The following is a 15074-nucleotide window of genomic DNA, read 5'->3' on the forward strand; positions in this document are numbered from 1 at the left end:
TTTAGGCTCTTATCATAATCCCATTTGCATGATAACCTTTTCAGTTTTTTAAGGGTTTTCTGGACACACAATTGTGTTCTCCAAAAAGTAAATGGTTTAAAAATTAGTTGAGTGAATGAGTTGAAAAGCCCATGTAATTTCAGTAAGCTTTTTTATGTTATTTTATAACTTTCTTCATTTCATTAAAACTTACTCATTTTAACTTAATACATTTTCTAACATGTCCTCCTTACAGGTGTCATAAAGAACCACATACTTCAACATGTAATATGTTCTGCAGCTATTCCATCTGAAGCTCGGTCTATAAATTTGTTAGACAACTATTTAACTCTATCAAAAGATGAGAGTGAAAAACTTTATGTGAATGGAGCTCAAATTCTAGTTAAAGATATAGTTGGAAATAATGGAGTTATTCATATGATTGAAGAAGTTTTAATTCCTTCTGAAGGTAAGTCCAAGAACACTTGCTGTTTTAAATTCTTAAAAATACATCTATATTTGTTCAACTCAATGTTTTTGAAGCATTTTAAAAATGTTAAATCCTTTAGAATGGTGATTTTTAAAGCTCCACAACAGACCAAAAAACATTAAGGCCAAATTGCATGGTGGTAGTAGTAGTAGTGGCATGTGATGCAAGAAAGCAAGTGTATGAGCTTATGCAGCATCAGCCAAAAAAACGCACCATTCCCTTCAAATGCCTGTCCAGTTCCTCCTTAAATTTATTTAACCTATCAACTTCACAACGACAGATGGAAGTTTGTTCTAGTAATTAACCACCCACTGGCTAAAGGCAAATTTATGCACATCTATTCTACATCTGTCTTTTCTTAATTTGAATTTATGCCCCCTTAGGTTCATAATCTGAACAAGTGGAAGAATCCCATCAGAATTCAGCATGCTCAACCCATTCAAGGTTTTATACTCCTCAATCAGATCACCGTGCAAGTGCCTAGTCTCCAGCCACTGCAATTTGCAGAACTTAAGCCTCTCTTGGTAAGAGGATCCCTTTATTCCCCTCACCAAACTTGTTGCCCTTCTCTGTACATGCTCAAGCAAATCCACATCCTTCCTAAAATGAGGCCTCCAGACCTGTATGCAGTACTTGAGGCGTGGCCTGACCATTGCTTTATACAGAGGGACAATCACCTTTTCCCTGCTAGCAAAATTCCTGTATATCATTGACAAAACCCCATGACCTGCCTTGGTAGCCTGTCTGCATTGCTCAGAAAACTTCATATCTGACTGCACAATTACTCCCAGGTCTTTTTTGTTTTCTACCACCTTAAGTGTAGTACCACAGAGTTGGTACTTTTCTCTCAGGTTACTTCTACCCATATGCAGTACTTTGCATTTGTCAAGGTTAAACTTCAGTTGCCACTTCTTAGCCCATCTGCCCAAATTATCTAGATCCTGTTGCAGTAGCTTACTGTCATTAACAACCCTGCCACCTTTGTATAATCTGCAAACTTCGACACTAAGCCTGATATACCTTCATCAATATCATTGATAAATATACAAAACAACAGTGGACCCAGCACTGACCCCGTGGGACTCCACAAAGAGCAGCACCCATTAATTACCATCCTCTGTCTCCTCCCTCTCAACCATCCTTTTATCTATTGTAGCAACTTACCCTTAATACCATTCTGCTCCAATTTGTACAATAGTGTGCAACAGTGTTAAAAGCTTTCCTGAAATCCAAATATATGATATCAAAAATTACTTTTTGCATCCAGTTCCTTTGTAACCACATCATAATAACCAATCAAACTTGTCAGACAAGACTTTCCCTTAACAAACCCATGCTGTGTCTGAATTATTGCTGCAGTCTTGTCTAGATGATTCTGGAATGCATCTTTAACCAGCGACTCCATTATTTTACCCGGAACAGAAGTTAAACTAACTGGTCTGTAATTACTCGTGTCACCCTTCGATCCCCCTTTGTGATTTGGGGATACAATTGCACATCTCCAGTCCGTGGGAACCTCCCCTGAGTCCAAAGTGCTCTCATAATTATGGCTAAGGGTTTGCTTAGTTTCTTTTGCCACCTCCTTTAATATAACTGGATAGATCCCATCCACCTGCTTTTCTTATGTTTAACTTCAACAATTTCTCCTCCACTTTGCTCTCAGTTATTACAAAATCATCAAGTACCCTGCTACAACTTGATAACCTTCTGCCATTTTCAAACCTTAATTCCTCATGTGTGAATGTAGACGCAAAATACTCATTCAGTTTGTTTACTATCTGAGAAGGATCATCAACAGTCGAACCATCGATGTCAAGTGGACCAATCAGATTCATCCCCTTCCTTTTTAGAGTTTATATAAGTAAAGAAATCCTTGCTGTTTTTCTTAGCATCTTTTGTCAAGGATTTCTCGTAATCTACCTTCGCCTGCCTAACCTCCTTTGTGACCTGATTACAGACTAGCTTATATCTGCCATAGGCTTCTGAGTCGCTTGATAATTTATATGCATCCCATGCATTTTTCTTCTGTCAAGAGTCTCATTAGTTCATTTGATAACCATTTAGGCCTAAACCTTGAATAATATTTCTTAATAGGTATGAAACTTTTAGTAGCATCCATGATTAATTCCTTGAATGCTGCTCACTTAGAATTTACTGTTGGTAGCATCAGTTGATCCCACTGTACAGAATTTAAAAACTGTCTGAGACCTCTGTACTCGCCTTTACGGAAGCACCTTTTCTCTACCCCTGACGGTAATTAAATCTTTAAGTAAATCCTATATCAGTACACTGTGATCACTGCCACTTAGTGGTTCCTTTATCTGCAAATTCTTAATACACGAATGATCACTCTTGATAACCAAATCAAGAGTATTACTCTCTCTGGTTGCCTCTCGAACATGCTGCTGCAGAAAACAATCATCCAATAAATCCACAAAAGTCTGACTAGTGTACGAGTGACCAACCCACAAGTTCCAGTCAATATCTGGGAAGTTATAATGGGGGCATTATAAGACATTCTGATTTACTAGCCCACTCTGTTTCTCTGTACATTTGTACTCATTCGAGTCATTAGGCCTATAACACACTCCTACTCTTATTTTTGCTTTCGCAGTGATTATGTCACACCAAACTGACTCAACAGTGCACTGTTCATCTATATCAACTGGGTGCACTTCTTTTGATTTTGTTTTTCTTAATTAACAGCATAACACCTCCTCCCTTCCTATACACATTGTACTCCCCAAATTCCAGTTCTGCATTCCTTATATCTGGGTGACACCACGTCTCTGCTATCCCAACAATATCTGCCTTTGATGTCTTGACCAACACTTCAAATTTATTTACTATACTTCTGGCATTGGTATACATGCAAGCATACATATTCCTAGTTAACCCTAACACATCCCATATACCCACCTATTTCACAATGACTGCCATCCACACTTCCCAGCACATCTTTTGAAGAAACATTGCAGTTGGGTTACAGGTGCTATAGTGAAGCAGAATAAATAAACTTTAAATCCAATAGACCAGGATCAGATGGTAAATAAAAACATTTGTATTTTCTGGAAAAGTGAACTTGAACCATAGTCTACTTAAATTTGTGCACTAAATTCTGTACCTGTGCTGACTGTTCTGTTTACAAAGGCTGATTCTACTTTAGTCTAAATGTTGGTAGTCCTGGTTCAAAGGTTTTAAATTGATGTTAGCATTTCTCTAAGCCTAACATTCAAATATTATGGTTATTTGGGCTAAATTAGTTTACATTATTCACTTCAAATCTCTGAATTGACACACTCAACAAGTGATGCACTGACTCCTAGTGCTTAATTCAGAAATTCCTCTTTTTCTACTTGTATTTATCTGTGTTCTCTACTTGATTCAGTAACCTTAATCCATTAAGCTGTAATATTATGCTGTCCAAGGGTGTGAATAATTCCAATGTCCAGCAATTATAAAAGTTCTAATTCTAGGACTGTTACTTAGTCCGTTTCTAAAATGTTCACCATTGTTGGATTTCACATGGCAGGATTACCTAGATAAACCAAATGATCCTTCTTGATTGCAATAACAGTTTAAGTAACTATCTTCACTAAGTACTTTTAATTTAAAATTTTTTTACTTTTTTAGTTCTGATTAGGACTAATGATTTTGATAGTATGAACCAGAGGTTTAATGCTTCTACTAAAAGCTGATTCTACTTCAGAATAGAACTAAGAAAAGCAAAATGACAAGAGAACCAGGGTGTTTTTTTTTTTTTTAGCATCGGCTTAAAAAAACCTATCATTTAGTCCTTCAAAATGCATTGTTGGTATAAAGATTAATATAATGGAAAAAATGTCTACAATAATTGTTAATTATAGATTCACTTTCTCCTCTCTCAAAAGACCTTTTAGGTCTAATTTTATTTGCTTCATTTGTGAAAACTTTAGATGCATACTGGCTTATTGTAATTTACAATAAGTCTGCACTTTTTTTTTCTTTTAAAATTTAAGTTCTGTTTCACTTTTATGACATTTCATTCTATTTTGGATCAGTAAAAGTTCTTGCTAGTGTTAAAAGATGTCTTTAAACTTTAAGATCATCAATGCCATTACCAAAGAATAGCTTGACTAACATCACTGCTAATTGGTCTCTCCTTTCTTAGTGATCATATACAATTTTTTTCCCATCTCTTTACTAAAGCCTATATTATGTTTTAGTATGTCTTATTAAACTAACAGCACAATTTTTGTATGGTAAACTTACTAAGAGCTATTTATTTTCTACAGTAACTTATTTATCAATACAACTTTCTTCTTGGGTTTAGTGGTTGTTCACTCTAAATTATTGCTCCAGAGCAGTAACAAAGTATTAAAGAAAAAAGATTTTTAAAGTTAACTCTAAAACATTTCCATGTAATGGAATTCAAATGAGTAAGGCCATTTCCCTTCCAAAAATTAACAGATCGTCTGATTAAGGAAAGAAGTTTCCCAAATATCTTATGACTAAATATCTAGGTAATGACATGGACAAAAATTGCAGGGAAAAAAAGCTTAAACTATGTAAATTATCATGTGTGATTTCCCTTACTATTACAGTGCCATAAACAATTTTTGCTGCATATTTTTTTCCAACCAAAATAATTTAAATTAAAAACAAATGCCGCACATTATAAATTTTCAAATTGATAATTTTGAGGATTTAGGATATAATGGTGCACCCACTTGATGGCAAATGTAAATTCTGACAAAAGTGCAAATACTTTAATAAATAAGTTTGACACATGACAATTTTTTATTTTTAGCTTTAAAATGACCATAATATTAGATCATTAGTTTTTTGCATATTTTTTATCTTTATGCACTCTGCCTCTTTGACCTTCTGGCAGCAAACCTGGCTGCTGAGAACTTTTGATACTAAACTTTGATTGCCAATTCATCAATAATGCAACTTAATTATTGCAGCTCAGCCAGTTACAGAAGTACTACAAGAAGCTGAAATGGTAGATTTGTTGGATCTCCTGGAGGATGCAAACCTAAAATCTATTTATGATTCAAATGAAAATGCCACATTCTTCATTCCCAGCAAAGAAGCAATTCAAGTAAGTTATTTGAGAAACATTCTATGTGCAAGTGCTTTAATCAGTTTTTTAAAGACTCTTAATTTCATTATAAAAGGCTTATTTTACTATTGTTACACTTAATAACATCACTTTCAAAATTTTTCCTACTATAAAAAGTTCTGTAGCAGGATTTTCCCCATTATGGAACTTATCAGTTTAATTTTTTTTTTTTTTTTCCTCTAACTAAAAAATAGAGTACATTTGGAAACTGATGCTGAAAATCCAAAACAAACACTTCAAGAGAATAAATATTGTTCCACTGATACAATATATTGGTTGCTTAGTCTTAGTAAACAAATAAAGAACAAAATTGTTTTAGGGAGAGTGGGGATATCAAATCTGAATGCCATTATAAATGGCTAGCCTAATAAAGGCTGAGAAAGTGAACTAAAAGAGCATTTTTTTTTTTAACATGTCTGCATAAGGGTAAAAATCAGATTTTCTACTTCTATAATGGTTGTGTATTAACAACCCCAGCTAAAGTAAATGAGCCTTTTATATAGATTTTTAGATAAGTCCCTTTGCAGTAACCAGAAATTGTGCCAGTGAATCTGAATACTTTTTTTTCTATAAAAAAAATTTGGGATTTTGTGTTCCCTCTGTTTTAGAATTGAGATTGGCATAATTAAAAATTGAAGTTAATTGTCAGCGCTTTGTTAGATTTGTGGATGGAATAGTTTAGACTGAACAAGTGCCACTTTATTGCCAATCCATAAAGGTGGTGATAAGAAGAAATTGGGCAACCAAACATTCAGTCTCACTTTGTAAAATCATGGTGACAATTATTAAGTATGAAATAAGGGTTCTGTATAGAGGGTTTAAGGGAATACAGTCCTTTTTCTAAAAGGAATATCTTGTTTAATGAAAATGAAGCTATTATGACACCGTCATTCAACTGCATTGAATCAGGAAATAACTTTGACATTTGTTTATTTGGGCTTTAGCAAAGTACAGTAAGTGCCAGTTATAGTGATCATGTTTGCAAATTGAATTTTGATTCTAAAAGTGAAAATAGACAAATATTATCCACAGGCTATAAAATTAAAGACAAGGCTCAAATTTATCCTTTATTACCAAAGGCTTATTACAAATTAAATGACATGAAAATTAAAAAATATATATATTATCCACAGGTTAGCAAAATATATATACTTGTGTATATAGCAAAGTTTTATGTTTAACATGCATATTAAACATAATACTCCGTAATATGATTATAATTTAAAATAGTTACTTTAAAACATTACTTTAAATTATCACTCAAGTCTATAGATTTTTTAATATTGTATAACAGTCTATATTAATGATCACTTGCACCAGTTTCTTTCAACTTTTCCTCAGAACAGCTATAGCTTCAGGAATTTTCCAGTTCTGTAACTGAAATTTGCTCTAATAAGTGAAAACACCAATTCGTTTTCTTCTTCAAAAAGCTAATGATTTTGCTGAAAAGTTCAGAGGCAATGGATGGCTAACAATGTGGAAGGAGAGGCATGATAGTTACAAAAAACATCTTAATCCTGTTTTAAGTTTTTTGTAAACAATATTGTGCCTCTCCTTCCATATTGTCAGCCATCTGTTGCCTAGTGAAATTCTTCAGCAAAATCATTAGCCTTTTTGAAGAATGCTACAATTGATTGGTGCATTAAATGAGCTGGCTTTTTCCTTTACACTCAAATTCACTTTTTCTTTTTGCTAACTTTGTTTTTAATTTTAGTACCAAAAAAAAAATAGTGAAAAAGATAAGTGTCAATCAATAACAAAGCACATATCACACAAACATGATAATATGAAGAGCAGATTTCAGTGAAGGGGAAATGCATTTCACCACAGAATACCAATAGCCAGAAACACCAATTCCAGCTATTGGTATTTTATTGCACTAACAGTAAAGCCCAATAAACCAGAAACTGCAAATTGTTTGGAGGTTGTGACCTCCACAAATGGGATTCTAATAAACAGTGAAAGTGTAGTACACTTTACTGATTTGAATCTGTTCTTTGAAATTTTATTCTATAAAGCAGCTGATTCTAATACCATTGATCACTATAACTGGCACTTACTATATTATTTAATCAGGTAAGAGTCCTCTATAGGCTGGTACATTGTGTGTTCACTGTTATGATACATGAGAGGCAAAGAGTTACAGTTAATCTTTAAAATGAGTTAGCATTTGAACTGCACCTGTTTCTGTCATTTTCTTAAAGGAAATGATTAAGAGCTAATGCTTGTCCTCTAACATTTGGAGGGTTTGAATTAACACAGGAAAAAAGATATGATCCAGGCATACACTATTCATCTAATAGACAGGTGGTGAGGATGGCCTGTGGTGTCCTATCAATGATTGATTGAGTGGGACTTGTAGAGATGGTGAAGCCATTAATTTTGCTGTACAAGGAAATTCTGACACTGTACTTGGAATAATGTCCAAATCTAAACACTGCGCCTAAAAAGACAACCAATATTCTTCAAGTTCAGATAGTGACATGCCTAGTGAGAATGGCAACAAGAGTGTCCATATGAGGAAAGACTTTGAACAAATGGGTAACAGCAGTTGGTAAGCTGACAGGGGATAATGAAATTTGTAAAACTATACTAGAACTAAGAGCATAAACTGATATTTTGGGGAGTTGTACCTTGCACTATAGGAAGTTTTCCATTAATTCAATGGCTAAGTTACTACCATATGTGTCAAGTGCCTCCCCGGCAGCCCAAAGGTCGTGGGTTTGAATCCCACCTTGGGCTTGGATCAAAGTAAAATGCAAAATCTTTGGGAGGTGCATTATGGCCACAAAAGCCGATGCACCAACAACTAACAAAAAAAAAAAAAAAAAAGCTACCGTGTGTAGTTTAGGGTGACATCCTGGGCCAGTTCAAATGTCTATCTGACCTGTGAATTTCCCCAGATTTTTCTTTTCTTTTACATGTCTTTCTAAAAATCTTAATTACTTTGATACATACCCTAGTACTATACATACCTTAACTTTTCCAATAAAAATTTGATTTTGCAGACTGCATAAAACAATTTCTTGGACTGGAAGTAAATTTAAAATGGATTGAATGAATACTTATATGAAGGGGGGAAAAATGGATAATGGTAAACAGTGTGCAAAAAAATTAATAAAAATTTTATTATTTAAACAATGTTTCATTTTATTCTTTCATCCACAAGGAATTCAAAAAGGTTTCATTTGAGAAACTGAAAAGTTCCAAAAACAAAATGAGAGATATATGGTTATACCACATGGTTCCATCTGCAATACCAACATGCGATTGGGAAAACAACATGGAATTATCCACATCTTTGGATAAAAAGACTCTGCGGATCAACCTGTATGGCATGGTAAGTTTACTCTTTCATTATCTCTCAATGCTAATTTTGATTTTAAAATCAACTCGGTTACAACCTTGAATAAAAGGCTGCAAATTACAACTCCCCCCCCCCCTCCCAAAGTTCCATAATGATTTAAAAAAAAAAAAACTGAAAGTGCCCATCAACTAATGGGACCTGTTCTCTTTCAAGTATCTCCCTCTACAAATTTGCTATAGGTTGTGGAAGCAAATCTGGAAACTTGTTTTGGGAGTATTATTCACACTGTACTGGTTGCTAAATAACAGGGTTGCTGTTTAAATGTGTAAAAAGTTGTAACAGCCTTTTGTGTTCTTTCATCCGTGAGAACAAAGTTCAGTATTGAAATTCTGGGGGAATAAGTGTTCAACTTAAATATTCATGAGCAAGTAGGCTCTTGTCTTAACTGATATTATAGTGACAAACTCCTTGTATGTAATTGCAAAAATGGCTACTATAACTCTGCAATGTGCCTTTAATTTTTGTGGACCAACAGTCTGTGACATTCAACTAGTTTGCTACAAAATTGAAGGTACTGATCCTGTAACCTAGCAATGAAATTCTAAAATTGGCATGCCTATTTGTACTTACATTGAATTTTTTCTTCACACCAAAAGCTTGTTAATAATTTAAATCCTGCAACTCTGATTCCATCTTTCTTACACATCTGTATCTTCTACTTTTTGTAGAAAACTAAAATATGAATGTCACATGCTTGATGAATTTCCTCACATAATTTTGATTCCATGTAATTTTCCTTTCCCTAAGCTACTGAATTGAAATAATTTAAATTTTGTAATTTTCCTAAACAACTATTTTTGCTCTTTTTAATGTGCAGCTACCTGGATTTGCAGACCGTGCAACGGCTCAGTGTGCAAGAGTTATTAGCAGAGACAATAATGCATGTGGGGGAATAATACATGTAGTGGACAAGGTAAGCCAAACGGGAATAAATTTCCTTTTCTGAATTAATATAGTGAATGAAAATTTATTTATTTTATTTTATTTTTTGTTCATGAGCTATTTAACTTATAGGTATTAATGCCTCCAGAGAAGAATGTGATACAGGCTTTAGAAGACATGGAAGGATTTACCATTCTTAAACATATGTTGGAAAACACAGATTTAGCTACACAACTAAAGGATAAAGGTCCATTTACACTGCTTGCTCCCACAGATGAAGCTTTTGAAAAGATGTCTAGTAAAGAGCTTTCAGAGTTAAAGGAAAACAAAGAAAAAGCTGAGCACTTACTAAAGTTACACATCTTGCCAGGTAATGATTCTCCCCCCCTTTTTTGTAGTGATATTGAATTTACTGGATTATTTAAATAGGCTTTTAATTTTTGCAAAATTAAATTTAATTTGTGGAGGAATATGTAGAACACATTCCTAATGGTGTTCTTCAGCAAATAAATATAAATTTAATTCAAAATGATTACAGTAATAAAATTTAATTAAAAAAAACAATTAAATTAAAACAAGTTCAATGTAAATTTTGAAAACTTTTTTTTTTTAACTAGGAATATTTCTTTTTAACTAGGAATATTTCTTAGGTAAGGTAGGGTTGAAATAACTGGTGTAATTCTATAAATGCAAAAATTTCTCTTCTTTTGGAGTGCTGAATTCCAACCATCAAGACTGCCTATACCCATACTGTAATATTACAACATAACTCCCCCCCTCAACTACAGAATAGTTGAAAAGTAACTTAATCCAAAAATATCTAAACATGCATCTACATGCAAAAAATAATATAATAACCAACTTTTGTGTGATCTCAATTTCCACTGTTATAAATGTTGCCCTTCACAATCAATACCAGCTTAATTTCAGTAATGAAATTATGAAAAGCAGTCTCTAGGACATCTTTGGATCATATCTGATGCAGCCTTTTCAATCACCTACAACCAGTGCTCACCAATGACTGATGTGTCCATATGGACCACCTTTCAGTAGCTAGATTATTAAAAGATTGCCTGGCCTAATACCCTAGTTTATCTGAAATGAGATTTTATAATATGTGTTTATGAATACAGTACTGAAATGTCCACTTTTTTTTTTTCAAAAAAAAAAAGTAGGGGTCAATAAAATCAAATCCTGTTTGCATGAGAAGGCAATACCCTTGCCTTCTCATGCAACGATTTTTATTATATGTGGGTTTTCTTAGAAAGTTGTCTCTTTTGGTGGTAAATATCCACCAAGATAACTCTAATAGGTCTTTAAATTTGAATAATATCAATGTGAATTTTACTTTTCCATCCTTATTGATTTGACTTTCAATCTAAATCTTTTTTTTTTTTTGTTGGAGAGATTTGGCCATAAAAAAATTCCCTCAAGGTTGATGCAAATGGGCTTTTCATTTCTGAGATGCTAGTCATAACAATAAAAACAATGCTTATAGGTGGCCATTATGTTAAATGGCACAGACAGAGCATATAAAGTGCTCTGAGCAAGGGGTGTTTTTAAAAAAATCAAATATTTTTGATATAAGAAATGAATTTTTCATAATTTATTGAAAATAAAGGTGGCATCAAAAAAGTAATTTGCAACTTTCTTGCAGATTAAGGGATTACTTTTTCTAGTGGCACTCTGTAGTCAGGAGTGCAGTAGCACACTGTCTTTGAGTAGACCGGGGTTCAAGCCCCTGACTGCTAAATATGGTCGATCTGCCAATCCGCACTGGACCAGCGTGGCAGATTATGGTCCATTTCCCTCAGCATGAATTGTTGAGGAGACTTCCATCCTGCAGTGGGTTGATGATAGCTGCAATTTACTTTTTTTTTTTCCACAAGTGATTTGCAAAAAAAAAAAAAAAAACCCTTAATAAAGGGGTAATAGCCACTGTCAAACTCTTAAAATGCAGTTAGATTTCTTCTCAAGTGGACTAGTGTAAAAGTTGGACTGAGTTCTGGATCAAAGGGCTACAAATAACTGTTTTCAAACTTAAAAATGCAGTTTCAGGATTGTGGTCATTGTTTTCAATAGACATGGATTGCGCTGCATTCTAAGTATATTCAATAGACATGATCTGCATTACATTCTTAGCATGCAGCTGCACACAACTCATTTTAGTCTGGCTAATCTTGACTGTGCTTTCTAGCTGTATTGAGGGATGGTTTTTTATAATAATATATCCACTTCAAAATTTAATATCAATGCTTTCAAGAACTAATCCGGCAAGGCCCTCTGTGCCTTGGTTCTCTCCTACAAGCAGCTTTTGGGGCAACCTTAGCATTATTATATTTTTGATAACATTTAGACAAGGATTATTCCAAAGATAACATCACTTTGCGTGGATGGACTAATACACTTATTACTTTTGTGATGTGCATTTTCTGATTAATGTGCCAACAAAACAAGTGCATTGGCTTCCACAGAACTCCACATATCGATCAGGATCATCTTTGCTCAATATGAAAAATTTGTAAGGGTATCAGTGACTTCTTCTCTTCGAGACTATAAATCTTCCAGATATTGCTTTTTATTAATGATTGACTAGCAATGTTGTAAAAGTTCTTAATTAAAATACTTTTCTATTTCAGTGGCTGTTTTTTTTTTTTTTTTAATACAGACAATTAAAACTAGTTTTTGTCACTTTGTGGCAGTGATTCATTTGTTACATGGTTAAACTTTAATAGGAAAGATTTTGTTCAAATTTATATACAGGCAGTTCTCGCTTTAAGAGTTCCTGGGTTTAAGAGGCATGGGTGTGCGGTTTTTTTCCTTCCCTTCCCCTCAAGTATCAACAAAATTGAAAATATCGACATTAATTTCAAAAATGAATGAATGTTAAACGTTCATAAATACTGCATTCCAAATCACATGCTTAGCTATATAGTATAGTGTATCCCGCTTTACCATATTAATCAGTTCCAGAGACACTGTATCATTAAAATGCACTAAACTTTCATTGTTATCAAATCTTCCATTATAAGAATCAATTTTAAATGCCTTTGTGATATTTTTCTAAAGCACATTGCTGGAGGTCACGACCATAAAACAATTTGCACTTTCTGGTTTATTGGGCTCTTCTGTTACTGCAAGCAATTATAAACGGGTAGTAAACTCGCCTCTTCTTGCATTTGCAAAAATACCAATAACTGGAATTGTGTAGTTTTTATGTTATTATGGTGAAATGTATTTCCCCCTTTACTGAAATCTTCAATCTTATAAAAAACATAAATAAATTTTCAGAATCTTCTCTTCATTCCTTTTTTTTTAAGCTTCGTAAACTTGTTATTCCATGGGAATCGTGTTAGTTGCAACTTGTGTGTGCCATTAAATGCTTATGCATGCAATCGTGAAATTTATAATTAAGAGATTACCTTAGAAACAAATGCCTCTTGAAACATTTCTGAAGAAGACGTCTTTGTGCAACAAACCAATGAGTGTGCATTTAGTTGAAGAAGTAAGGCGTAAATAATTTCTCTATTATAATTTGCTTTATTTTACAGGCTACGTTTTCATTTCTTTTGATAAATCAATCATTGTTTAAACATCAACTAATTTCATTGTTGAGAACGTAACCCCTATTTTTAACCTTATGTCTATGGGGAAATAAATTCCTGCTTTACGAGCATGTGCTAGGAACAAATTTAACTTATAAATTCAAGAACTATCTGTATATATATCCCTTGACCAAAAGTTGTAAGCATGTTTTTGTAGTTTGGACTTTTTTTTTTTTTTTTCAATTTGTGGAACATTGAAACAGTGCAACAAATTTCCAATGGTTACCCAAAAATTATACTAGCTATCCATTTTGCATAAAAACACACTATTTTCAAAAATGAAAACCAATATTTTTATAAATATAGTTAATACATTAAATTTTCAAATCTAATTGCTGAGTACAAAGTAACTAACTCTGGTTTTTTATGTATATTACTTTTTTTCTCCTTACTCCACTTGTCTCAGATATAATCAAAAGCACACCACCCTTAGAAATTACTCATGCATACTTTCAAATCTTCATTGACATTCTTGTAATCTTAAGAGCAATAAATATAATTAACATTGAATAATTCAGAAAGAAAAACTTATTTCTACATAAACTTTTAGTATGTCAAAATACAGCAGCATAGAAGAAAACCCACCCACAGAAATTTGAAGTATAAACCAATTAGGAGCATGACATTTGTATAATATAAAATTAAAATAACAAATTTTGCCTTTCCTAAAAAAGTTCCAACAACTCCATACAGAATCAATATTTTATACACCTGCATTTACATCCACTCCTATGTGCCAGTGCATATTAACAGTAGTGAACCAAACCAGTCCTTTAAAGCCAAGGACTTGAAGGCTAATTTTTCAGTACATGCAATAAAATTTTAACTCCTTTATCTTCACAGCAAAAAGATTAATTCCCTTGTTTTATTGCCAGCAAAAAGCATTTTGTATTAAAATACAACCCTATGATTGTTTATCAAAACAATGCTTCTAAATATTAGCTTGCTTAAGATTTTTCTGTCTGGATTGCTGTTTCTTTATTTTAGAGACATCAACTGATTTTTGACTGATTCAAGAAAAAATGTTGCACATGCTTTCCCCTCTTTGGAAATGCCAAGTGAAGTACAAAGGCCCTATTGTCAAGTGCTTTGGCAGAAGCACTTCCAAAAGACAGATCTGAACTTAATTTGTTTTTCTAATCTGTGTGAATATTCCCTTGTACTTATCACTCCTAAGAGAAACATTTTTTAAAATGACAAGCATGATTTGACATAACTTATATTTCCAGCTTCCTTGTGCACTTGACAATTCTCCAACCAATGACCACTGAATATCAGTTATTCCTTTTATAATAGGATCTGGTTGCTTCTTACAGATCAACTGATACTGAAAAACATCTGTCACTTCATCTTGAATGGCACAAAGTACCAAAAACTTTTCGACAAAAAAAAGAAAGCGATTCACTACGTGTGAATGAAATTTATACTACTGTCGTCAGCTGTTGCAAGGACTTCATTTTTTCCACTGGCAACTTGTAAGTACAGTTGAGCATGGAAATATAGATCACAGCTGTAATGAGCAAAAAGCCATAATGATTTTAATTTAATTGTATTCTCATACCACCCACTATTATAACAAGCATACCGCACAGATATACCATACAATTCTGGTAACTATGCAAACATTCTTAATTGCTCGGGTAG

The 15074-nt window shown here is 33.4% G+C and overlaps 1 protein-coding gene across 2 annotated transcripts in view; it reads left to right on the top strand.

Annotated features, from left to right (window-relative positions):
- LOC150087439 (transforming growth factor-beta-induced protein ig-h3-like) overlaps positions 1-15074 on the top strand; it is a 76299-nt gene that overhangs the window by 59141 nt on the left and 2084 nt on the right. For both annotated transcript variants that reach the window (XM_090371190.1, XM_090371191.1), the window contains exons 9-13: positions 236-448; positions 5419-5555; positions 8746-8916; positions 9761-9856; positions 9958-10195. In XM_090371190.1, the coding sequence (XP_090227316.1) occupies positions 236-448; positions 5419-5555; positions 8746-8916; positions 9761-9856; positions 9958-10195 (855 nt within the window). The remainder of the gene's footprint in view (positions 1-235; positions 449-5418; positions 5556-8745; positions 8917-9760; positions 9857-9957; positions 10196-15074) is intronic.

This window comes from Mastigoproctus giganteus, chromosome 4 (genome assembly GCF_048544385.1).
Source record: "Mastigoproctus giganteus isolate SK-2022 chromosome 4, ASM4854438v1, whole genome shotgun sequence".
Lineage (NCBI taxonomy): Eukaryota > Metazoa > Arthropoda > Arachnida > Uropygi > Thelyphonidae > Mastigoproctus > Mastigoproctus giganteus.